Raw genomic sequence first — 23,872 nt, 5'->3', positions numbered from 1 at the left:
TGGTTTCTTGAGGTGTTAGGCGAATCATAGTTGTTATGTAAAGAAGTTTGATGAATCCTACATCATTCTATTGTTATATGTTGATGATACGTTGATAGTAGGTGCTTGCAAACAGGAAATAAATAAGTTGAAAAGAGAGTTATCCATGAAGTTTGCAATGAAGGATTTGGGTGTTGCAAAACAAATCCTTGGGATGAGGATTACTAGGGATGTCTTGAAACTGTTACAAGAAGAATATGTGAAGAAGGTGTTGAGCATATTCAACATGAATGATGCAAAACCAGTAAGTACTCATTTGGCTGGTCACTTTAGGCTATCTAAGGAATAGTCACCTTCTACAGAGCAAGAGGCCAATGTGCGTTATACTTTTTCTATTGGCAGTCTCATGTGTGACATGGTGTGCACTAGACCAGACATGATTCATGAAGTGAGAGTTGTAACCAGATATATGAGTAATCCAGGTAAACAACATTGACAATCAATGAAGTGGATTCTCAGGTATTTGAGAGGTACTGCAAACTCAGCCTTATATTTTAGAAAGTCAGACTTGGGATTACAGGGTTATGTAGATGTTGATATGGTTGGAGACATTGATGGCAGGAAGAGTACCACTAGATATGTATACACATTGGGTGATACAACAGTTAGTTGGGTCTTGAAGTTACAAAAGATAGTTGCTCTTTCTACTACTGAGGCAGAATATGTTGTTGTGACCGAAGCTAGCAAAGAGATGGTATGGTTGCAATCTTTCTGGGAAGAATTAGGTCTCAAGCATGGGAAGAATGTGTTGTACTATGACAATCAAAGTGTTATTCATTTAGCAAAAAATCCCGTTTATCATGAAAGAACAAAGCACATACAGGTGTGTTATCACTTCATCAGATCGGCTCTAGAAGATGGAGTCTTAACACTTGAGAAGATTCAAGGAAGTCAAAATCCGGATAATATATTAACAAATATTGTTACAATTGAGAAATTGAAGTTGTGTGCAACTTTAGTTGGATTTCTCTCTAAGGATTAAGAACTTGTTACTGCTACAAAGGAGATATTGATGATGGATTAGTCTCCAAGTAGGAGATTGTTAAGTTGTGGAGTCTAATCAACGCCCTAAGTTGAATTGGTTGCCCTAATTTTCTCTTTATAATTGAGGGGTCCCGCTATCAGAGTTATATCATCACCGAGAAGGAGTTGGAATTGTAGCCCAAGAAAGATTAGAGAAAACACTTATAAGTGTGTGCAATTTCTCTTGTAAACTATTTCATCTTTATAGTGGATTACTCCAGTGGCGGAAGACTGTAGTCTCACCTTGAGGCAAACTTGTATAAATCATGTTGTTTTTTATGCTTATTTTTTCTTTCTTCCGTAATTATTATTATTATTTTCCTTAGTTTGGAATTATGACGTCTAATTCTTCACAATTATGACTAATGATGGTCAAATAAGTTTTTCGCAAAAGCGTGAGGAGTTTTGTTGAGATTTTGATTAAATAATAAACTAAGAAAAGTTCATATGGAGCTCTTAAAAATAAATTGTTGATAGTTTTGTTAAGATTTTGATTGATAAGACTTCTCCCACATGAATTAGTGGCATCGGTATTAATAGGGTGACTTGTTAGTGCCTTAGTTGATTTAATGGGGTGCAAGAAAAGTGCGAGAGCTGGTAATGCAAGATTTCTGCAATACATTACCAGGACCTATCTTAGGTTTTGGCGTTAGCTACAAATACAATTGTTATCCACCATCCATACAGAAACAATCATTAGTTATATTTGGTAATGTTGATGTCATTTTTTTTTACTAATCCTTCTTGTCCCTATGACTAGAAACTATGGACCTGATTAGAGGGCAAGAGAGCAGCTAAAAAGCAGACAGCTGCAGTGACCTGGTTTGGCTACCATTAGATAGAGAATAGAGGGCCTTGGCAGGCCAACTCTAAAGCAGAGAAAAATGTGGAATTTTAAAAACTATTGATTGGATTAGGACTGTCTGCCTGATGGGTAAGGAACAAAAGGAAAGAATATGAATAAAATAAAAGAAAGGTGAACATTTCCTAATTTAATTTCCAACCTCAAGAAAGACCCCGTCAATTTAACTTCCCAGAGCCCAACTCCAACTCAGGCATTCTTTTGACCTAACAAAGAAAGCTGGATACATGAGAGAATTTAGAACAGAAAGTAGGTTCTTGTTGCTTTCCTTTACATCTTTATGAACAGACGTGAATGCAGAGTAAACCAAACACCAAAGCAGTATTTATAAGCTGCCAGTCTGGCTCTCGAAGATTTTTCCAATCGAAAATGTTAAAAGAGAGAGAGAGAGAGACCAAAAGGAAAAAAGCAAGCAACAGCAACATTCCAGGATGTAATAAAAAAAGAAAAAAAAAACACTTGTTCTCCGGCTTTTAAGACACTAGTACTTTAGAAGCATTTCCTGTGAACAATAGATGGCCCGGACTCATCATACTCTGCCTTGGCAATCCACATCTGCATACACAGTTATCAAAGGCAAAGTCATTTATCATCATAACGATAAGAAAAAAGTTTTTATTAGCATCTCACCTGCTGGAAAGTGCTAAGAGAAGCCAAAATGGATCCTCCGATCCAAACACTGTACTTCCGCTCTGGAGGTGCCACCACTTTAATTTTCATGCTGCTGGGTGCTAGGGCTGTGATCTCCTTGCTCATCCTGTCAGCGATACCAGAGAACATAGTAGACCCACCACTGAGAACAATATTTCCATACAGATCCTTCCTAATGTCCACATCACATTTCATGATGGAGTTGTATGTGGTCTCATGGATACCCGCTGCTTCCATACCGATCATGGATGGCTGGAAGAGCACCTCTGGGCAGCGGAACCGCTCAGCTCCAATTGTAATGACCTGTCCATCAGGGAGCTCGTAGCTCTTTTCGACAGAGGAACCGGTATTAGAAGTCTCCAGCTCCTGCTCATAGTCAAGGGCAATGTAGGCCAACTTCTCCTTCATGTCTCTTACAATTTCACGCTCAGCTGTGGTAGTGAAGGAGTAGCCACGTTCAGTCAGGATCTTCATGAGGGCATCTGTTAAGTCACGACCTGCCAGATCAAGACGGAGGATGGCATGGGGCAGGGCATACCCTTCATAAATAGGAACTGTGTGGCTGACACCATCACCAGAGTCCAGCACAATACCTACAAGAAAAGCACATCAACAAAGTGCAAAGAGCACGACTACAAGTACGCTTCAACTGATTTTTCTTACCAGTTGTACGACCACTTGCATAGAGAGAGAGAACAGCCTGAATTGCAACATACATAGCTGGAGTGTTGAATGTTTCGAACATGATTTGGGTCATCTTCTCACGATTAGCCTTGGGGTTGAGAGGAGCTTCAGTGAGAAGAACAGGATGCTCTTCTGGAGCAACTCGGAGTTCATTGTAGAACGTGTGATGCCAAATCTTCTCCATGTCATCCCAATTGCTCACAATACCATGTTCGATAGGGTATTTCAGAGTTAGAATACCACGCTTCGATTGGGCTTCATCCCCAACATAAGCATCTTTCTGACCCATCCCGACCATGACACCAGTGTGACGTGGGCGACCCACAATGCTAGGGAACACAGCTCTTGGGGCATCATCTCCAGCAAAACCCGCCTGAAAAAAAAAATGAAGGTGAGTATACATACGAGCTGAAACCCTGAAATGATATAAATACCACATAATTCTGTATTTCTTACCTTGACCATTCCAGTTCCATTGTCACAAACGAGAGGTTGGATATCCTCAGTGTCTGCCATCTTCTATACAAACTGCCAAAAGCAGGAACAAATGTCAAGCAGAGATCACAGGTCAACCAAGGGAGTAACACCATCCGGGGAATATCAACCCCCAAAAAATCACTATGGATCAAATTAGTAAAAGAATAATATATGAGATAATATCAAATAAATTAGCCAGAAATCGGTTCCATTGGTGAAAACTTTTGCACATATTTTCTGGAATATTATGCATCCCACGCTCAATGATCATAAATATCATTTTTAGGACCATAACAAAAATTAAAGCATCAAAAGTCTCACAGTAGATTTGAGGGACAGCAAAATTAATCAAATATAAAAATCAAGCACAATCGAATCTACAAAAGAGTTGGCAATGGTACCAAAACATGTTAACCCATTAACTGTAATGACACATGAAGAATGGTTAACATTTCAGAAATATATTTGGTCAACAATTTTGACTTAGATAAAATAATTAATTTATATTTTATGAAGGAATATTACGAAAATGTCTCTCATCAATTATAAACATCAGTAGAGCAATGCGCAGTGCTCAATCAGATTAAAGAACCCTCAATGTCCTCCCCGTTACATAAAATTGGAGCAAGATCGATTATTAAAAGTAAACATAGTGGGGCAGAATCTACATAAACTCATGAAACTTTAGATTAACGACACAAGTCAAAATGCTAAAGAAGAAGGCTTCGGCATAAAATCAAATTGCACAAGCTAAAGTCGACTTTAAAATCATAACACTTCAAAAGATGATTTCGACAAAAAAGACACACTCGTTCCTCTAAAACCAAAAGAAAATATAACATCATCGACGAATAGAAACTATCATTGCAGGCATTTTCTACCAAACAATCTCAACAAATCGAAAACATATAGACACTCGAATACAAAAAAAAAAAAAAAAAAAAACATGCTAGGTAGTCTAATTTTTGGATTCGAGTAATAGTAGGAAAGACTATTTTGACCATTCCTATCGTAGCCTTTTAGGGTCAAAAACAAAATTCATCCATCCAATTTTTCTAAATAAAAAATACAGTTTTATTTATATTTAATAAAATAAAAATTAATTTTCAAATATAATCTTATATTTCATTCCTTGATTTTGTTTTCTTTAATAACGGTTCTTAATCACTTATTGCTTGAACTCAGAGACCCTAAACTCTAAATCTTAACTTTTTTGCTTGAAAATTAAGAATAATTATTTCATAAAACAAAATTGAAAAACTCAAAACAATTATTATTTTAAAAATAAAAAAATCTAAAAATAGTAATCTATTCATAATCTTGTGAATTGAAATGTAAATTTTTCTTGAAGGCCATCTAAGTGCTAAATTTAATCTTTAAATTAAGACATGTAATTAGCTTGTCTTAACATAAATAAGGAAGGACGTTGTGTTGAATTATTTCATAAAACAAAATCTAAGAATAGTAATCTATCCATGATCTTATGAATTGAAATGTAATTGTTTCTTCAAGGCCATTTAAGTGCTAAATTTAATCCTTAAATTAAGACATGTAATTAGATTGTCTTAATAGAAAGAAGGAAGAACATTGTATTCAGTAAGACAAACACAACCTTATTTGTTGAGCTTTTTCTAAATAACAAAAATACCCTTTAGCATCTCCCCTTGCAACAATCGATTTTCAGTGCAATAGTCTTTTTTAAATGGAAGAAATCTTCGATTTTTGGGTTTGCAAAGAAAAGAATGATTGCATAAGCTGGTTGAAATGATAGAGAATGCGAACGAAGAAGAGAAGAAATGGAATAAGATGGTAAAATATAATTCATCTAGATTCCCTTTGAGGCGGTCAAACAAACCTTGAAACTAGCCCAAAACAAATAGAAACAATGGATGTTTGGATATTGTTTGGTTTAATGCTTGATTTTTTAGGTAATCAAAGAATTCTTATGCAATGTAGATGCCTCTTTAACCAGTTATCTCCATGGTTTTGTCTTTCGTGTTCTAGAAAGAGAGAAATCAACTCTCGAATGGATTCTTTCTTTTTTTATATATGATGATTTCATCTTTGTATATATTTTCATTAAATAGATCATTCTGAAGGAGTCCCACTGTCATTAGAATGGTTGAATCTCAAATAAAATTTATATTATTTCATCTAATTGACTTTAGAGAAGTGAATAGAAAAGTCACCAAATCCCTCTTCTATATGCTTAAGTTAAAAAACAAAAACTATGGTTGTAATAGTTCAATCAACATATAAGCCTCATTAGTGCCCCTAATTGAAATTTTATATCGCAGAAACGGCTAACAAAGCATTACATAAAAGCATTAAAAAAGCATCAAAAGACTCACAATAGATTTGAGGGACAGAAAAATTAACCAAATATAAAAATCACACAAACGAATCTGCAAAAGAGTTGGCAATGATAAAAAAAACATGGTACCAAAACATCATGACCCACTAATTGTAAGGACACATGAAGAATGGAGAACATTTCAAAAATATATTAAGTTAGCAATTTTGACTTAGATAAAATAATTAATTTAAATTTTTTCAAGGAATACTACGAAAATGTCTCTAATCAATCATAAACATCAATAGAGCAATGTGTAGTGCTCAATAAGAAGAAAGAACCCTCAATGTCCTCCTTGTTTCCTAAAACTGAAACATCAATTAGTAATTATAAACATAGCAGGGCAGAATCTAAAGTCAACTCACCGTCTATAGATCATAATCTCATGAAAGTTAAGATTAACAACACAAGTCAAAATGCTAAAGAAGAAAGCTTCGGCGTAAAAGTATTCAAATCAAAACAGTTCAAAAGATGATTTCGACAAAAAAAAAAAAAAAGATGCACTCATCCCTCTAAAACCAAAACAAAATAATATCATTGAAGAACAAAAACCATCATTGCAAGCGTTTTCCACTAGATGTTCTAAACAAATCAAAAATATATGGACACTAGAATGCAAATAAAAAAAAAAAAGCATGCTCAAAATCCGATGTCCAAACACCCCAGGATTTCCACAACGAAAGAATCGAAATGTGAAAAGAATAAAAGCAAAATGAAGACGAACCTTAGAGGATTTAGATTTGAGAGTGAATTTTGAAAGAGGAATGAGAAAGGTTTTCCTAATCTCTGTCTCCTCTTCAACAACCTCTAGGGGATCCTTGCAGCTATGCCCTTCACTGTTTACAAAAAAAAAAAATGGCAACCTAATTTTTGGATCCGAGTAATAGTTGGAAAGACTATTTTGACCACTTCTATCATAGCATTTTAGGGTAAAAGGAAAAATTCATCCATCCAATTTTTCTAAATAAAAAAATAGATTTTTACTTATATTCAAGAAAATAAAGGTAATTTTCAAATATAATCTTATATTTTATTCCTTGATTTTGTTTTCTTAAATAACGTTAATCATTTATTTCTTTAACACAAAGACCCTAAACCCTAAACCTTAAACCTTAAACATTTTTGTTCAAAAATTACAAATAATTATTTTCAAAAACAAAATAGAAAAAACAAAAAAAAAATATTGTTTCATAAAAAAAATCTAAGGATAGTACTCTATCCATAATCTTATGAATTGAAATATAAATTTTTCTTGAAGGCCATCTAAGTGCTAAATTTAATCCTTAAATTAAGATATGTAATTAACTTGTCTTAACAGAAAGAAGGAAGGACGTTGTGTTGAGTTATTTAAGAAAACAAAATCTAAGAATAGTAATTTGTCCATTATCTTATGAATTCAAATGTAAATTTTTCTTGAAGGTCATCTAAGTGTTAAATTTAATCCTTAAAATTAAGACATGTAATTAGCTTGTCTTAATAGAAAGAAGGAAGGAGTTGTGTTGAGTTATTCCAGAAAAAAAAATCTAAGAATAGTAATCTATCCATAATCTTAGGAATTCAAATGTAAATTTTTCTTGAAGGTTCATCTAAGTACTAAATTTAATCCTTAAATTAAGACATGTAATTAGCTTGTCTTAACAAAAAGAAGGAAGGAGTTGTGTTGAGTTATTCCATAAAACAAAATCTAAGAATAGTAATCTATCCATAATTTGTTGAGCTTTTTTCTAAATAAGTAAAATACTCGATTTTTAGTTTTCAATGCTCCAGCATTAGTCTTCTTTTAACGGAAGAAATCTTCAATTTTTGGATTTGCAAAGAAAAGAAAGATTGCATAATCTAGTTGAAATGATAGAGAAAATGAAAGAAGAAGAGAAGAACTGTAACGAGATGGTAAAATACAATTCGTCTCGATTCAATTCAAGCCTCTAAGGCGGTCAAGCAAGCCTTAAAACTGGCCCAAAACAAACAAAAACAAGGGACATTTAGATATTGTCTGGTTTCATGCTTTATTTTTTAGGCAATCAAAGAATTCTCGGACGTTGTTGATGCCTCTTTAACCAGTTATTTCCATGGTTATGTCTTTCGTGTTCTAGAAAGAGAAAAATCAAACTCTCTAATGGATTCTTTCTCTGTATATATATATATATATATGATGATTTCATCTTTGTATATATTTTCATTAAACATATCGTTCTGAAGGAGTCCCACTGTCATTAGAATGGTTGAATCTCAAATAAAATTTATATTATTTCATCTAATTGATTTTAGAGAAGTGAATAGAAAAGCACCAAATTCTTCTTTTGTCTGCATAAGTTAAAAAACAAAAAACTATAGTTGTAGTAGTTCAATCAACACTTTGCCTCATTAGTGCCCCTAATTGGAATTTTATATTGTAGGAAAACCTAGAAATATTTTTCCTAGGATACACATTTCCAAGAAACTAATATTTCTTCATCAAATAGTGGATTGTTAATATAAACGGATGCAAAGCATTAAAAAGTATCAAAAGACTCAGAATAGATTTGAGGGACAGAAAAATTAATCAAATATAAAAATCACACACAATCAAATCTACAAAAGAGTTGGCAATGATAAGGAAAACATGGTACCAAAACATCATGACCCACTAACTCTAAGGACGCCGAAGAATGGAGAACATTTCATAAATATATTTGGTTAGCAATTTTGACTTAGATAAAATAATTAATTTATATTTTTATCAAGGAATACTACGAAATTATCTTTCATCAATCATAATCATCAGTAGAGCAATGCACAATTCTCAATCAGATGAAAGAACCCTCAATGTCCTCCCCATTTCTTAAAAATGGAGCAAGATCGATTACTAAATGTAAACATAGTGGGGCATAATCTAAAGTTGACTCACCATGTATAGATCCACATAAACTCATGACACTTCAAATTAACGACACACATCAAAATGCTAAAGAAGAAGGCTTCGGTGTAAAAGCAAATTGCATAAGCTAAAGCTGACTTTCAAATCAAAACACTTCAAAAGATGATTTCGACAAAAAAGACCACTCATTCCTCTAAAACCAAAAAAAAACATAACATCATTGATGAACAAAAGCTATCATTCAAGGCATTTTCCACCACATGATCTCAACAAATCGAAAATATATAGACACTAGAATGCAAAAAAAAAAAAAAAAAACTTGCTTAGGATCCAATGTCCAAACACCTTAGCATTTCCACAACGAGAGAATCAAAATGTGAAAAGAATAATATCAAAATGAAGACGTACCTTAGAGGATTTAGATTTAAGAGTGAATTTTGATCGAGGAATGAGAAAAGGTTTTCTTGCTCTCTCTCCCCTTTAACCACATCTAGGTGATCCTTGCAGCTATGCCCTTCCAACGTTTATCAGAAAAAGGTAATCTAATTTTTGGATTCGAGTAATAGTAGGAAAGATTGTTTTGACCATTTCTATCATAGCCTTTTAGGGTAAAAAATAAAATTCATCGATCCAATTTTTCTAAATAAAAAAATACAATTTTGCTTATATTTAATCAAATAAAAAGTAATTTTCAAATATAATCTTATATTTCATTCCTTGATTTTGTTTTCTTAAATAATGATTCTTAATCATTTATTTCTTTATTTCAGAGACCCTAAACCTTAAAATTTTTTGTTCAAAAATTAAGACTAATTATTTCAAAAAACAAACTTGAAAAAACTCAAAAAAATTATTATTTCTGAAAATAAAATCTAAGAATAGTAATCTATCCATAATCTTATGAATTGAAATGTAATTTTTTTTAAGGTCATCTAAGTGCTAAATTTAATCCTTAAATTAAGGTTTGTAATTAGCTTGTCTTAACAGAAAGACAGAAGGACGTTGTGTTGAGTTATTTTAGAAAACAAAATCTAAGAATAGTAATCTATCCATAATCTTATGAATTGAAATGTAAATTTTTCTTGAAGGCCATCTAAGTGCTAAATTTAATCCTTAAATTAAGACATGTAATTAGCTTGTCTTAACGAAAAGAATGAAGGACGTTGTGTTGAGTAAGACAAATTTACCTTGATTTGCTAAGCTTTTTCTAAATAACAAAAATGCCCTTTAGCATCTTCCCTTGCAACAATTAGTTTTCAATTTTCAACGCTCCGACAGTAGTCTTCTTTTAACATAAGCAATCTTCAATTGTTGGGGTTACAAAGAAAACAAAGATTGCACAATCTGGTTGAAATGATAGTGAAGATGAAAGAAGAAGAGAAGAAATGGAATGAGGTCGTAAAATACAATTCATCTCAATTCAATTGATGCCTTTGAGGTGGTCAGACAAACCTAGAAACTAACCCAAAACAAAAAAAAAAACAAGGGATGTTTGGATATTGTCTGGTTTAATGTTAGATTTTTTAGGCAATCAAAATTCTTAGTCGTGATTTCACCAAGTTTAACAAATGAACAAAGATTCATTTCCAAGAAAAATAGATTTTTAAAATTGAGTATTTAAGTTGATTGTGCCCAAAATGATGTTTCCACTTTTAAGGCTTACACGACTTTTTTTAAAGAAGATATACACTTTGAAATCAAGTTTGGAGACTGAATTTGGACTTTCAAAAAGTCAAACCTTAAAACACAAAATATTTGGGGTTTTTACTTTGAAATATTTATTTGCTTAAATTTTTTTTGCTAGAATTATTATTTTTGTACTTTGATATTATATCGAAACATTCCTATATATGATTTTGTAGGGGTTTTACATAGGATTAAAGATTCAGGGCTCATAACTCAAGAATATTATTTTGCATGTATTTTAAAATCATTGATTATACTTGGTGAAGCATTTTTAAACTTTGGTGTAAATACTTTGAGATTAAAAGTTACTTGTTAAGACTATTGCTTATTGGGCTGATTTTCAAAATCTAAGCAATTATGTGTTTTCATTTTGAAATCAAATGAGTATACTTCGTCAAATAAATCTAAACTTAAGATATCTCACTTTAAAATCATTAAAATTGTTCGGCAGAGTACTTGAGAGCTTAAATTATTAAATCGTACTTGATTTGAGTTGCATTACAATGTCCCCCCAGATTTGAAAATCCAATCTGATTTTATCTTGGAGCTTTGATTTTAAATTTTGGACAATCAAGGACTAAAGTTGCTATTTATATAGTATATAAATGTCCACCTTATTAAAAGGCTTTTGTATTGGGTTAAAATATAAGCAAATATTCCTTGCAAAATTGACCAAGTCTTGTGTAGATTTGACCATCTTTGTCTCATTTATTAAGAAAAAACTATGTGGCTAAGAAATAAAGGGTAGTAAACCATTTTTCCTATTGTCGATCATATGTCCCTTTGAAGGCAATTGTTTTTGAAAATTCATGTGTGAGTCTAAGTCATTATATCTAGTAAGTTACTACAATTACCTTCGTGGGTCAAGCCAATAGTGCCTAGTAAGATAGTAGAAAATCCCTTTTTATGGGTATAGATTGAGAGTCTTGTTTTGTTGTTGTAGAATTTATCTGAAGGTGTGTATTGCGATTAACTATTGTGATCAATCAAGTGGTATAAATCCTTCTGTGGGTAGCATTTTTAATCGTTCTTAGAGGCAATTTGGTAATTTGATGTAGTTGTAGTGAATTAACTGTAAGGTATAAACCTCTTGGGAGTTGAGTAGCAATCCAATATAGGATTATGAACCATTATAAATCTTTGTAAGAACACTCATAACAAAATAAATTTGTTGTGAATTAACTCATTAGAATTATTTTAAAAAAGAATAATTTTTTACAATTTTGTTCTTGCTACAAAAAAATATTTGTGTTTGACTATTGATTTTGTTACAAAAAGTTTGTTTTTTTATCGTTACCAAAAATATGTTGTCACAAAAAGTAATTGCATTTTACAACTCCTTTTTCTGATCGTCACAAAAAGTTAGAATTTCTTTTAGTGACACTATATATTGTCACAAATATTATACTTCTTGCAACAACCATTATTATCATTACAAAAGAAATAACATTTGTTGCAACTATTGTACAGAAAAGTCATAAAAAAATGAAGAACAACAAATTTTTTTGTCATAAATATATATTTTATAGTAGATTATATACTTTTATATCCCATTAAATTTATGTTTCTATTTTCTACTAACTACATTTTGTGTAATGCACATTTAAATGAATTGTGCCAAGGGGTAGGTAACGATTCGAGTTTCATAGAGAACCGACTCAAAAAACCTAGGTTCAGGCTACGAATTTTACCCTACGGGATAGGAAAGGAGCCAAAAAAAAAAGACCCGTTGGTTTCTAGTTGGGGATGGGTTTCCCCAAACCCAACCCGTAGGGAAGAAGTGGAGATATAAAATGGGATAGAAACGGGGTAAGTTTACCTAGCACAACTCATTCCTTCTTTCTGTTAAGACAAACTAATTACATGTTTTAATTTAAGGATTAAATTTAGCACTTAGATGGCCTTCAAGAAAAATTTATATTTCAATTCCTAAGATTACTATTCTTAGATTTTGTTTTCCAAAATAGTAATTTTTTTGATTTTTTTCTGAAATAATTATTCTTAATTTTTAAATAAAAATGTTTAAGGTTTAAGGTTTAGGGTTTAGGGTTTAGGTTCTTTGTGTTAAAGTAATAAATGATTAAGAACCGTTATTTAAGAAAACAAAATCAAATAATGAAATATAAGATTATATTTGAAAATAACTTTTATTTTATTAAATATAAATAAAATTATATTTTTATTTTTTTTTTATTTTTTTTTAGAAATTTTGGATGGATGAATTTTGCTTTTTACCCTAAAAGGTTACGATAGAAATGGTCAAAACAATCTTTCCTACTATTACTCGGATCCAAAATTAGGCTGCCTTTTTTCTAATAAACGCCCAAGGGCAATAGCTGCAATGATCGCCTGGAGGTGGTTAAAGGGGAGAGAGAGCAGGAAAACCTTTCTCGTTCCTCGATCAAAATTCACTCTCAAATCTAAATCCTCTAAGTAAGTCTTCATTTTGATTTTACTCTTTTCACATTTTGATTCTCTGTTGTGGAAATACTGAGGTGTTTGGACATCATATTCGGACCATGTATTTTTTTTTCTTTTTTGCATTCGAGTGTCTATATGTTTTCAAATTGTTGAGATCGTCTGCTGGAAAATGCCTGTAATGATGATTTTTGTTCTACGGTGATGTTATGTTTTGTTTTGGTTTTAGAGAGATGAGTGCGTCTTTTTTGTCGAAATCATCTTTTGAAGTGTTTTGATTTGAAAGTCGGCTTTAGCTTGTGCAATTTGCTTTTACGCCGAAGCCTTCTTTTTTAGCATTTTGACTTGTGTCTTTAATCTGAAGTCTCGTGAGTTTATCTGGATCTATAGATGGTGAGTCGACTTTAGATTCTGCCCCGCTATGTTTACATTTAGTAATCGATATTGCTCCAGTTTTAGGAAACGGGGAGGACATTGAGGGTTCTTTCATCTGATTTAGCACAACGCATTGCTCTACTGATATTTATGATTGATGAGAGACAGTTCCGTAGTATTCCTTGATAAAAAATATAAATTAATTATTTTATCTAAATCAAAATTGCTGACCAAATATATTTCTGAAATGTTCTCCATTCTTCATGTGTCCTTAAAGTTAGTGGGTCATGATGTTTTGGTACCATATTTTCCTGATCATTGGCAACTCTTTTGTAGATTCGATTGTGTGTGATTTTTATATTTGGTTATTTTTTCTGTCCCTCAAATCTATTGTGAGTCTTTTGATGCTTTTTTAATGCTTTTATGTAATGCTTTGCAACTGTTTCTGATAATAGTCCACTATTTAGATGGAGAAATATTGGTTTATAATTTTTGTTATGGTCCTAAAAATGATATTTATGATCATTGAGCGTGGGATGCATAATATTCCAGAAAATATGTGCAAAAGTTTTCACCAATGGAACCGATTTGTGGCTAATCTATTTTATATTATCTCATGTATTATTCTTTTACTAATTTGATCCATAGTGATTTTTTTGGGGGGTTGATATTCGCTAGATGGTGTTAGTCTCCAAGAATGTGTGTCTTCAACCAAAAACCTGGGTTCCAAGAATAACTTTCCTGGATATTGTATACGTCTGCTTACTTATAATAGTTTGTTCCTTACACATCCTAAAAACATATTCTTGCAAAGATATTTTATTAGTTTGAACGGGTCTCTTGAGACCTAATATCTAATGCATCTTAATTCCCTTGACTAAGGAGCAGTGAGATCTAGAAGACTTGGTGGTCTACATTTGTTAATTAAATAAGCTAGTTGGTTTTGTATTAAAAATTTGTTTAGATGAAAGTTATCAAATTGAGGACTAGGTGAAGCACCACTTATGACAAGTGAAACGACGACTCCCACTATCTATTAAAGGCAGTGTGGTATTTTACATGTTGGATATTGAAGTCGTTTCACAGAATTTTCCATTGGTTGACCTGTGCTCTCTGCTTGACATTTGTTCCTGCTTTTGGCAGTTATATAGAAGATGGCAGACACTGAGGATATCCAACCTCTCGTTTGTGACAATGGAACTGGAATGGTCAAGGTAAGAAATACAGAATTATGTGGTATTTATATCATTTCAGAGTTTCAGCTCGTATGTCTACTCACCTTCATTTTTTTAAGGCGGGTTTTGCTGGAGATGATGCCCCAAGAGCTGTGTTCCCTAGCATTGTGGGTCGCCCACGTCACACTGGTGTCATGGTTGGGATGGGTCAGAAAGATGCTTATGTTGGGGATGAAGCCCAATCGAAGCGTGGTATTCTAACTCTGAAATACCCTATCGAACATGGTATTGTGAGCAATTGGGATGACATGGAGAAGATTTGGCATCACACGTTCTACAATGAACTCCGAGTTGCTCCAGAAGAGCATCCTGTTCTTCTCACTGAAGCTCCTCTCAACCCCAAGGCTAATCGTGAGAAGATGACCCAAATCATGTTCGAAACATTCAACACTCCAGCTATGTATGTTGCAATTCAGGCAGTTCTCTCTCTCTATGCTAGTGGTCGTACAACTGGTAAGCAAAATCAGTTGAAGTGTACTTGTTGTTGTGCTCTTTGCACTTTGTTGATGTGCTTTTCTTGTAGGTATTGTGCTGGACTCTGGTGATGGTGTCAGCCACACAGTTCCTATATATGAAGGGTATGCCCTGCCCCATGCCATCCTCCGTCTTGATCTGGCAGGTCGTGACTTAACAGATGCCCTCATGAAGATCCTGACTGAACGTGGCTACTCCTTCACTACGACAGCTGAGCGTGAAATTGTAAGAGACATGAAGGAGAAGTTGGCCTACATTGCCCTTGACTATGAGCAGGAGCTGGAGACTTCTAATACCGGTTCCTCTGTCGAAAAGAGCTACGAGCTCCCTGATGGACAGGTCATTACAATTGGAGCTGAGCGGTTCCGCTGCCCAGAGGTGCTCTTCCAGCCATCCATGATCGGTATGGAAGCAGCAGGTATCCATGAGACCACATACAACTCCATCATGAAATGTGATGTGGACATTAGGAAGGATCTGTATGGAAATATTGTTCTCAGTGGCGGGTCTACTATGTTCTCTGGTATTGCTGACAGGATGAGCAAGGAGATCACAGCCCTAGCACCCAGCAGCATGAAAATTAAAGTGGTGGCACCTCCCGAGCGGAAGTACAGTGTTTGGATTGGAGGATCCATTTTGGCTTCTCTTAGCACTTTCCAGCAGGTGAGATGTTAATAAAATTTTCCGTCTACTAAATTTCATCTTGACATAGTTATGAACTTCATATGCTCTCTTATTTACACTTGCTCAACGCAAATTCTTCTTACAGTTAGTTCTGATCTTAAATGATTTTTTTTTGTTTTGAGGTCTAAAGATTTGAGGGTTCTGATGGGAGAATTATAATTATTTTTGCAGATGTGGATTGCCAAGGCAGAGTATGATGAATCCGGGCCATCTATTGTTCATAGGAAATGCTTCTAAATCAATCACGTTAAAATGTGGGAGATCAAGTGAAGAGTGTTATTTACAACGTCTGGAATGATGCTGCTGCTACTTGCTTGCTTTCCTTTTTGTTGTTTTTTTTTTAAATCGTTTGTGTTAATTAATCCTTGGAAGTGCCAGTTTAGCCCATTTTATGACCGGCTGAACCAGCTCTATTGATCTGTTAAGCTCTATTGATCTGTTAATGTTGTACTTTAAATTCAAAATTATTTTTACATTTGGGATATTGAGGCCATCTCATACAGTTTTACTTTGCTTCACAGAGCGATTTCATCATGAATTGAGCTCTTGATATTAGTATACGCGTATAAGACGATTAAACTGATAGAGATAAAAGATAAAACTTAGTGATAGATAAACCAGGGTATCAAACGGGTCTACTCTGGGTCAGCTTGATAAACCTCATTCGGTTCTAGTTGTCGGGTTTTCCCTCCAGCGCTGCTGTTTTCTTCCCTAACGAGACAAAAGCGAAGCAAGGATGGCGGGAGCCGATTAGAAAGTTGCAGGCTTCGGCAGCGACCGTATAGAAGGATCAGAGAATGAGAGACCACCGGTGCTGGCGATGGCAAGAGGTGCTCGCACGATTTCTGATGTGGCCATTTTGTCAAAATCTTGCTGTTAAGCCGGAAATTTAGAAGCTGTTTACTGTGTTTGGATTCGGCCAAACTCGCTATTTTTAATCTCGAGTACGTCAATGAAGCTTTCTCATGTTCTTTTACTCTTTTAACGAGTTAAATGATTCGTACGATGAGAGACTAGTTGAACCAAAGGATTAAATTTTTTTCTTGAAGTCTCTTGTCCTTTATCGGAGGCTGTGATTATTTGTATTCCCTATTCAGTTATGCACTCTTATATCTGGCACCGTTACCTCTCTCTTCCCTCTGAACTTTGTTTTTATTGCCTATTTTACTTTTTACGTATTATGTTCTTCGTTTGTTATTACCAGAAGATCAGTTTGCGCGGTGAGGATGTTGTGATGAGAAAGCAGTGGCTTGGGGTTTCAATATTCAAAATGGTGTGCAGTTTTGATGAGACAATGAGCATATGTGATGAATTTCTCAAACAATGCAAGAAGAAGACTGGCATTCCCATACTCACTTCTATTTCTTGCAAAAAACATGTCAAAAGCTTAGAATTATCTTGCTATTGCTTCTAGAAGGGTATGCTTGAATTTCTCACAGCCATGTATGCTGTTTCATGTGGATATCAGTATTTAGATTTTTTTCATGTAGGAACTCTGTTGCTCCATACAAACTCTCATGGTTTTCACCTTTAGCAACTCTGGTAACTCTGCATGCACCTGAACCTACTAGTCAGGGTCAAATCATTTCCTTACAGAACTCTCCAGTACAGGAGTTTGTCAATTTTGAGAGTGTGAACATCATAGAAATCCTGAGGAGACTGAGCAAAGAGCCAAATGCAGCCTTGTCCTTTTTTAATGATACAAAGAACAGCGGGTGTTTTCCTGATGTTGATTCGTATACAACAATGATACAGATTTTATGCAGTTCGAATTTGCATGTGAAGCTAAAATCTTTCTTGGGAGAAATGGTTTCATCTAAAGAAAAATTGGGCTTTGAAATCATTACCGTCTTTGATTGTCTTTTAAGGAGATATAAGGGTTCCGGTGTGTTAATTCAGGTGCTTGAAATTTTGCTTAAGGTGTATATTGATTTTGGTATGTATAAAGAGGCCATCAGCACATTTTTTCAATCAAGAAGTATAAGTGTTCTTCCTCATGAGCGACCATTCAATTTTATTCTGAACTCATTGATTGATCGTGGTATGTCTGAAATGGCAATGTCTTTTTTCCAGGAGTTGAAGAGATTCGGGTTGAGTCCAAATATTTATTCTTTTACAATTTTGACTAAATTGTTGTGCAAAGAAAAAAAGTGGGAAGAAGTAAACAATGTTTTCCAACAAATGCAACAACTGGACATTAAACCTGACATTTATACTTACACAACTTTGATGAAGGGTATGTGTTCAAGTGGAAAATCTGGTTGGGCTAATGAACTACTCCAGAACATTAGAGGTTCTGGGGTCCAATTTGGTACTTTCAGTTATAATGTTGTCATTAGTGGATTCTGTTGTGAGATGAGACTACAAGAAGCTGAAGCTGTTTTGGAGGACATGAGAAAGCAAGGGGTAGCTGCTGATGCCTTCAGTTATAGTTGTATAATTCATGGGTATTGTAAGAGTGGGGATCTCTCAAGAGCTTTATCCCATTATGAAAAATTAGTCGCAGAGGATTCACGTCTTTTACCTGACAAGATTTTGTATGGTATTGTTATAGATGCCCATTGCAGATTGAAGAATATGAGAAAAGCAATTGAGTTATTTAACAAAATGAAGGATGGGGGGCTTGTTCCAGATGTCATTCACTACACAAGTGTAATGAATGGTTATTTCCATTTGGGTGAATTCTCTGGGGCTTTGGCAGTTTTTTCCATTATGTTGAAGATTGGTATAACACCTGATATTGTCACTTGCAATGTACTTGCTGGCCTGTATTGTAGAAATGGTTACAGACAAGAAAGTTTGCACCTTTTAGAGAATCTAACCCATATGTTGGACCACGGTTTAAGTTCTTTTCCCACAAAAGAAACCAAAGTTTTAAGCCATTTGCCTACTAATGAAGTAAACCTTTTAAATCCCAATTCTATTACTTACGGTACAGTAATTGAGGGTTTCTGTGAAGGAGGTAAGGTTGAAGAGGCAGAACAGTTATTTAGAACTTTGATGCAAAAGGGATTTATGCAGTGTGTTGTCACATCTAGTGCCATGGTGAAGGGCTACTGCAAAGCAGATCGTACAACGGAAGCCTATAAACTGTTTGTCAATTTGTGTAAGCAAAACATATGTGTTGACCAGACTGCATGTTCAAAGCTAATCAGTTGCCTCTGTAAGGAGGGGAATGTAGAGAAAGGTTTTAAAGTGTTTAAGAAGATGTTAGCCTTGGGTGTGATACCTAATGAGCTTTCATACAGTAAACTTTTAGGTGGGTTCATTAGGGCACAAAATATGTGTATGGCTTGGAAAATTTATGAAGATTTGGTTAAAAGAGGTTTTTCCCCAGATGTGGTAACATACACAGCTCTTATACATGGGTTATGCAAAATGAAGTGTTTCAATGAAGCTTCTGACTTGTTTAATGAGATGAAAATCAAGGGGATAAAACCTGATGTTGTCACTTATACTGTTTTGCTTGATGCACAGTTTAAAGAAAAGTTTAAAGAAGGTATATATTATAGTGGGACTCATGGAGGCACAAAGCAGAAAGGTAGTGAAGCTTGTAGTGCCATATTTGAATTGCTGACTGAGATGATAGAAATGGAAATTGAACCTGATGTTGCTTGTTTCACAGTTTTGATTGACGGGTATTTTAAATTGAATTGTGTTAATGATGCTGTAAATCTTTTTAATGATATGACTAGTAGGGGATTGAAACCTGATGTGGTTGCATATACTGCTCTAGTATCAGGATACTGCAAGCAAGGGAATGAAGCTAAGGCTTGGGACCTTGTAAATGAAATGAGAGCTAGGGGCATCCACTTGGATGATCATATTCTATCATTTCTGGAACAAGGAATTATGAGGGCAAAGCAGATATGAGTCAGGCACAAAGCCCTAGGTACTTCTTGATGGCATATGGACTACAAGCAGCTTAATATTGTGTTATCTACATTGCATCAGCATGGAAAATTTTTGAGCTTTTTATGCATTACTGTGGATAGTCCAGTAGGGTGCTTATGAGCTTTAAAACTTGAATCATAAAGAGTGATAACATTCAAACTCGAAATATGTAAGGTAACCATTGTCTTTTTTTTTCAATTACTTCTCCACATCTCCTAATTGGTATGAGTATGTTGTATTGCGTATAAGAGGGTTCCATGCATGCCTCATCGTGTCATCCGATAATGGTGGTTGTCAACTTTGTTTAATTTTCATTTCCATCACCCTTCATTCAAAACAAGAAATTGTTCCATCAACTTTGTGGATGCATTTTAATCAGAACAAACAACTTACTCCGATGAAAGATTTCTTTGTTTTATTTTTTTATGAAAAAATTTCTTTGTTTTATGCCTCGGAACTTTGGTCAGGTTTATGATTGCTAAGTATAGGATGAGAAAAGGGAAGGTACAGTTCGGCATAGTGAAAAGCCAGGGCATTTGGCGCTACATTAGTTTATTGCTCAGAGAAGAGAACTCAATTTATAGAGCATAGAAGGGTGAAATTTTTTGAAGGGATATTCTGAGAGTAAGTGATAACATCTTCCATCGGACTGGAATAGCAATGAACTCAATTACATTCTTAGAATTGTCAGAAGACACTGAGCAATTTACAGCTTAGAGAAGATTATTCCATCTAAATATCTGGCATCTGGCAGTTTGGGTGGGAGTTAGTATGTATGTTTAAAACTGTCAAATAAACCAGGATCTCCAAGTAGCGGGAGATTTGTTATGCATAAGAGAAATATACCTTTTTAATTCCACATCAACATGCTGTTTGCACCTACATTAAAAGACAAAAAAGAAGAAAAAGAGAAGTTTTGTTCCTGTACTTATCAAAAACATAGTTTAAGTTTTTGTCCTTAACTATATTATAGTCTTTGGCTTTGCCAAAAAAAAATCATTGTCTTTCTAGAGTTTTTGTGTGTTTTAATGAAAAGTGGGTTTACAATACCTATTTGTGCTTGGAAGCTTTTGAGGGTGTTTGCAAACCCTCAACATCTGATGCAATGTCCTTAGAGTGGCTTACATATTGTTCACACTTTTTTATGTGCTGCTAAATATTAAGAAATAGAAAGAGAATGGCTCAAAAGTACGGTAAGCTACATGAGAATTCCCCAAAAAAATTGAATGTTGGATAAGTAGTTTTTTTTTTTTTTTTAACATTAGAATGTTCTCCTGGTAAATCCTATTGAATATTGCAACATTGTGCGTTTATATTTTGGTTTGATTTTTTGTTCTAATTAGGGAGCAGGAGTTTGATACTACTAGATTTTTGTTACCTCATAGTATCTTCACTTAGAAACTATGCTGTAAAGTTTTGTTGGCTGGAAAATTCACATAAGTCTTACTGTCACTATATCACTGCCTGGATTTGTTTGCAAAAAATAAGACCTAAGGCAATTGTAATATTTTCTTGTGAATTGCATAATCCTTGGTATGCTGACTGCATTGCCTGTTTTGCTTCTCCAGTCTTGGATGAAGGAGCTGACCTAGGTGAAGAGAGTGAAATGCTTAGTCAGGCAGGGATTGTGAAGATTGGTGAATTGATTGGTCACTAATGCTAGCTTATAAAGTCTTTGAGAAGTAGGTATTTTTCTTGTTTTGCAGTTCATTTCCTTTCAGTAGTCATGTTTTCAATAATAATCTGAGTATATGAAGCAAAGTGTTTGAACTAGGACTTCATCAGTGCTTAACCAGTTGATATTTGTGTTTGCTTAAGAGAATGATTTGATAAATGGGCTGCCCACTATCTAATAGTGACATAACTATGGATGAGTGGAATAGAATTTCCCAGCACCAAAAAATTGAAATGGTTGCGATTGAATTTGGCTAATGATTTGCTTTTCAAGTGTCCTAAATTTTTAGGAGTATAAATAGCCACTAAAAGTTACTGGGGTTGAGCAGATCAGATTCAGACCTTGCTTTACAAGAGACATTGGTGATTTGAGTTTAAAATTTCAACAGCCTTCTCTACTTGAAATATCACAAACATGTAGCAGAATTCTCTGCGTCTTTTTAAAAGGAATGAAGATTGTTTGATGAAAATATCTTGAATCAGGCTGATCCTTACCAGTTAAAAACTGGCTTGCTTTAAGCTGGTTTTGGTCAGTGCAGGAGTGAATTTTAAAGCACATTGTGAGCATGCTGGTACATGAGGTTGATAGCTGTCTAACCCTATTGCTGATTCAGTTTGGAAATGGATTGAATGGGTTGCTTTTCTACTAAAGCTTAACTATATGTTCTTCACAACTTACTCTGTTACTGAGCACTGAGGGTGTCAAGATTTGCTTCTTAATGTATTTTCACTTTGTTTCCTTCCTTCCTCAAAAGTCTCTGGCTTTCTGATATATGAGGTTCAGGGAAAGCCTTAAATTATTGTGGTGCTAAATATTTGTGAAATTGCTGTGTTTGATCAGAGAGAGAGTGGAGGCTTTCCCCCCAAGCCACTTTTCTCTTTAGAGAAGAGAAGTGAGAAAGGGCCTGCCTTTTCCTCTGTCTTCTCTCGTGGCACTAGGAGTGAATGCCGTGGAAGAGGTGATGGCTTCCTTTTGTTATATACTTAATTTAATATAGTTTAACATATGAGAGGCATTTATTTTTCTTTCAGACAAAAATATAAGGGTAAGAAAGCGAGTGCAATGAATTTCCTTTCTTTTGGTCCTTCTTCTTCAACTTAAAATGGATAAGCAGTTCCATAATTCATTTATTATTGGTGAATCAGCAGAAGAGACCCTGCTTTCTTTTGTTATGTGGAGGTTAATTTTGAGTCTGGTTGTTTCTTTTGTATTTCTTGATTAATTGCCTCTGGTTGTCATCTTCTTAGGGAACCATCATCAAAATTGCCTGCAGAACTAGAAGTAGACGTACATCTCATATATACTTTCTCAAGTATCAGAAATGCCTCAAAGAAACACACCACTAGGAGAAAATATCTAGTCCGGATTGCTGGTTGTCATCTCCTTAGGGGAGCTGTCATCAAAATTGCCTGCAGAACTAGAAGCAGACGTACTTCTCAGATATACTTTCTCAAGTTCCTGTATAACCTGGTTCGACGAGATTTAGTTTCCAAACTAATATTCAAATTTTCCACAGTTATATCTGTGGTATTGTTACAATTCAGAGCAGAATGTGATACAGAGACTACTTATATTATTCTAGTGCAAATAGTATGGGTTGAAGTTGCAAATGGATTTTTAAACTTCAGTTTGGAGTTGGAATTGCTTAAGCCAATTTATGGGTTGTTCGCTAAATTGGACCAGTCCATTCAGCCTTTTTTTTTTCTGAAAGAAACAACTCATCTGAATAGAAAATATGAAGAAGATTATAGGTCAAGATAGTTGAAACGGTTGGTTCAATTTGGTCTTGACAACATGGGTTTACATTGTAACCATCTACTTGCTTGAGACATGAAGGGATATCTCTTGTCTGATTATTTATTGTACCAAAGATTCTTATTTCTTTATTTTGTAAAGTTTGTCAAAGTTGCTCCTTTAGGTGTTGGCTAAATAAAGTAAAAAAAAAATATATTTTTTATCCAAGTAAATCTTAAACCCTAAACCCTAAACCCTTTTTTATTTTGGGCGAGTCTCTTCGGACTTGCTTGCAATTCAGTCTTGGACTTAGGTTGAGCCGACCTGATTCAATCCATCCAAGTCAAGTTTTGAAGAAGCCCTAGGAGCCTCCATCCCAAGTAAACAAAAAACTTGGTTATAATGGAGATGGGAATGAGCTATGACCCCGAATTGTAACCAATGGTAGCTATATGAATCTACCCTGTAGCCATTAACCCTGCTTGTGACCATAGAAAACCACTACTTTCCTTTGACCACGATATGTAAAGTCAACCAAACATACCGCGAGACTCACAACACCAATCACTTTTGGTCCATTTAGGATCAATTATTTTTTCAAATCAATGGTCACATGCCGTGTTTCATATGAGGCATAAGTCATCAAATTTTGGAGGGTTATAACCAAGGGATTGGGCTTGCCCTTTCTACAAGTTGCTTTGAATTACTAGAAATCCACTTTTTCATCTCAGAAACAACGATTGCCCTAAGG

At 34.4% G+C, this 23,872-nt stretch overlaps 3 protein-coding genes across 4 annotated transcripts; 2 read left to right on the top strand and 1 right to left on the bottom strand.

Annotated features, from left to right (window-relative positions):
- Positions 1-2,413: 2,413 nt before the first annotated feature.
- Positions 2,414-3,775, bottom strand: LOC137938633 (actin-like). The gene is made up of 4 exons (XM_068783602.1): positions 3,716-3,775; positions 3,239-3,632; positions 2,555-3,168; positions 2,414-2,479 (listed from the first exon to the last, which is right to left on the bottom strand). The coding sequence occupies exons 1-4, from the start codon at positions 3,773-3,775 to the stop codon at positions 2,414-2,416; spliced, it is 1,134 nt and encodes a 377-aa protein (XP_068639703.1).
- Positions 3,776-12,965: 9,190 nt separating this feature from the next.
- LOC137938178 (actin-like) lies at positions 12,966-16,323 on the top strand. Its single transcript, XM_068783167.1, has 5 exons — positions 12,966-13,065; positions 14,569-14,639; positions 14,720-15,113; positions 15,184-15,797; positions 15,990-16,323. Exons 2-5 carry the CDS (start codon positions 14,580-14,582, stop codon positions 16,053-16,055), a joined length of 1,134 nt encoding a protein of 377 aa, XP_068639268.1. The 5' UTR covers positions 12,966-13,065; positions 14,569-14,579; the 3' UTR covers positions 16,056-16,323.
- Positions 16,324-16,526: 203 nt separating this feature from the next.
- Positions 16,527-22,980, top strand: LOC137939236 (pentatricopeptide repeat-containing protein At2g26790, mitochondrial-like). 2 transcript variants are annotated; one of them, XM_068784466.1, is made up of 4 exons: positions 16,527-16,762; positions 17,023-19,710; positions 21,281-21,394; positions 22,635-22,980. In XM_068784466.1, exon 2 carries the CDS (start codon positions 17,274-17,276, stop codon positions 19,689-19,691), a length of 2,418 nt encoding a protein of 805 aa, XP_068640567.1. In that variant the 5' UTR covers positions 16,527-16,762; positions 17,023-17,273; the 3' UTR covers positions 19,692-19,710; positions 21,281-21,394; positions 22,635-22,980. The 2 variants fall into 2 exon arrangements, with proteins under 2 accessions (XP_068640567.1, XP_068640568.1); XM_068784467.1 differs by having other exon boundaries at positions 21,281-21,398.
- The last annotated feature ends 892 nt before the right edge of the window (positions 22,981-23,872 follow it).

Source organism: Aristolochia californica, unplaced genomic scaffold (genome assembly GCF_029961685.1).
Source record: "Aristolochia californica isolate CCGP_79_NKW_82.1479 unplaced genomic scaffold, dmAriCali1.0.hap1 SCAF_8, whole genome shotgun sequence".
Taxonomy (NCBI): domain Eukaryota; kingdom Viridiplantae; phylum Streptophyta; class Magnoliopsida; order Piperales; family Aristolochiaceae; genus Aristolochia; species Aristolochia californica.
Note: the sequence above shows the minus strand (reverse complement) of the source record. Positions and strands in the feature narration are given on the sequence as shown.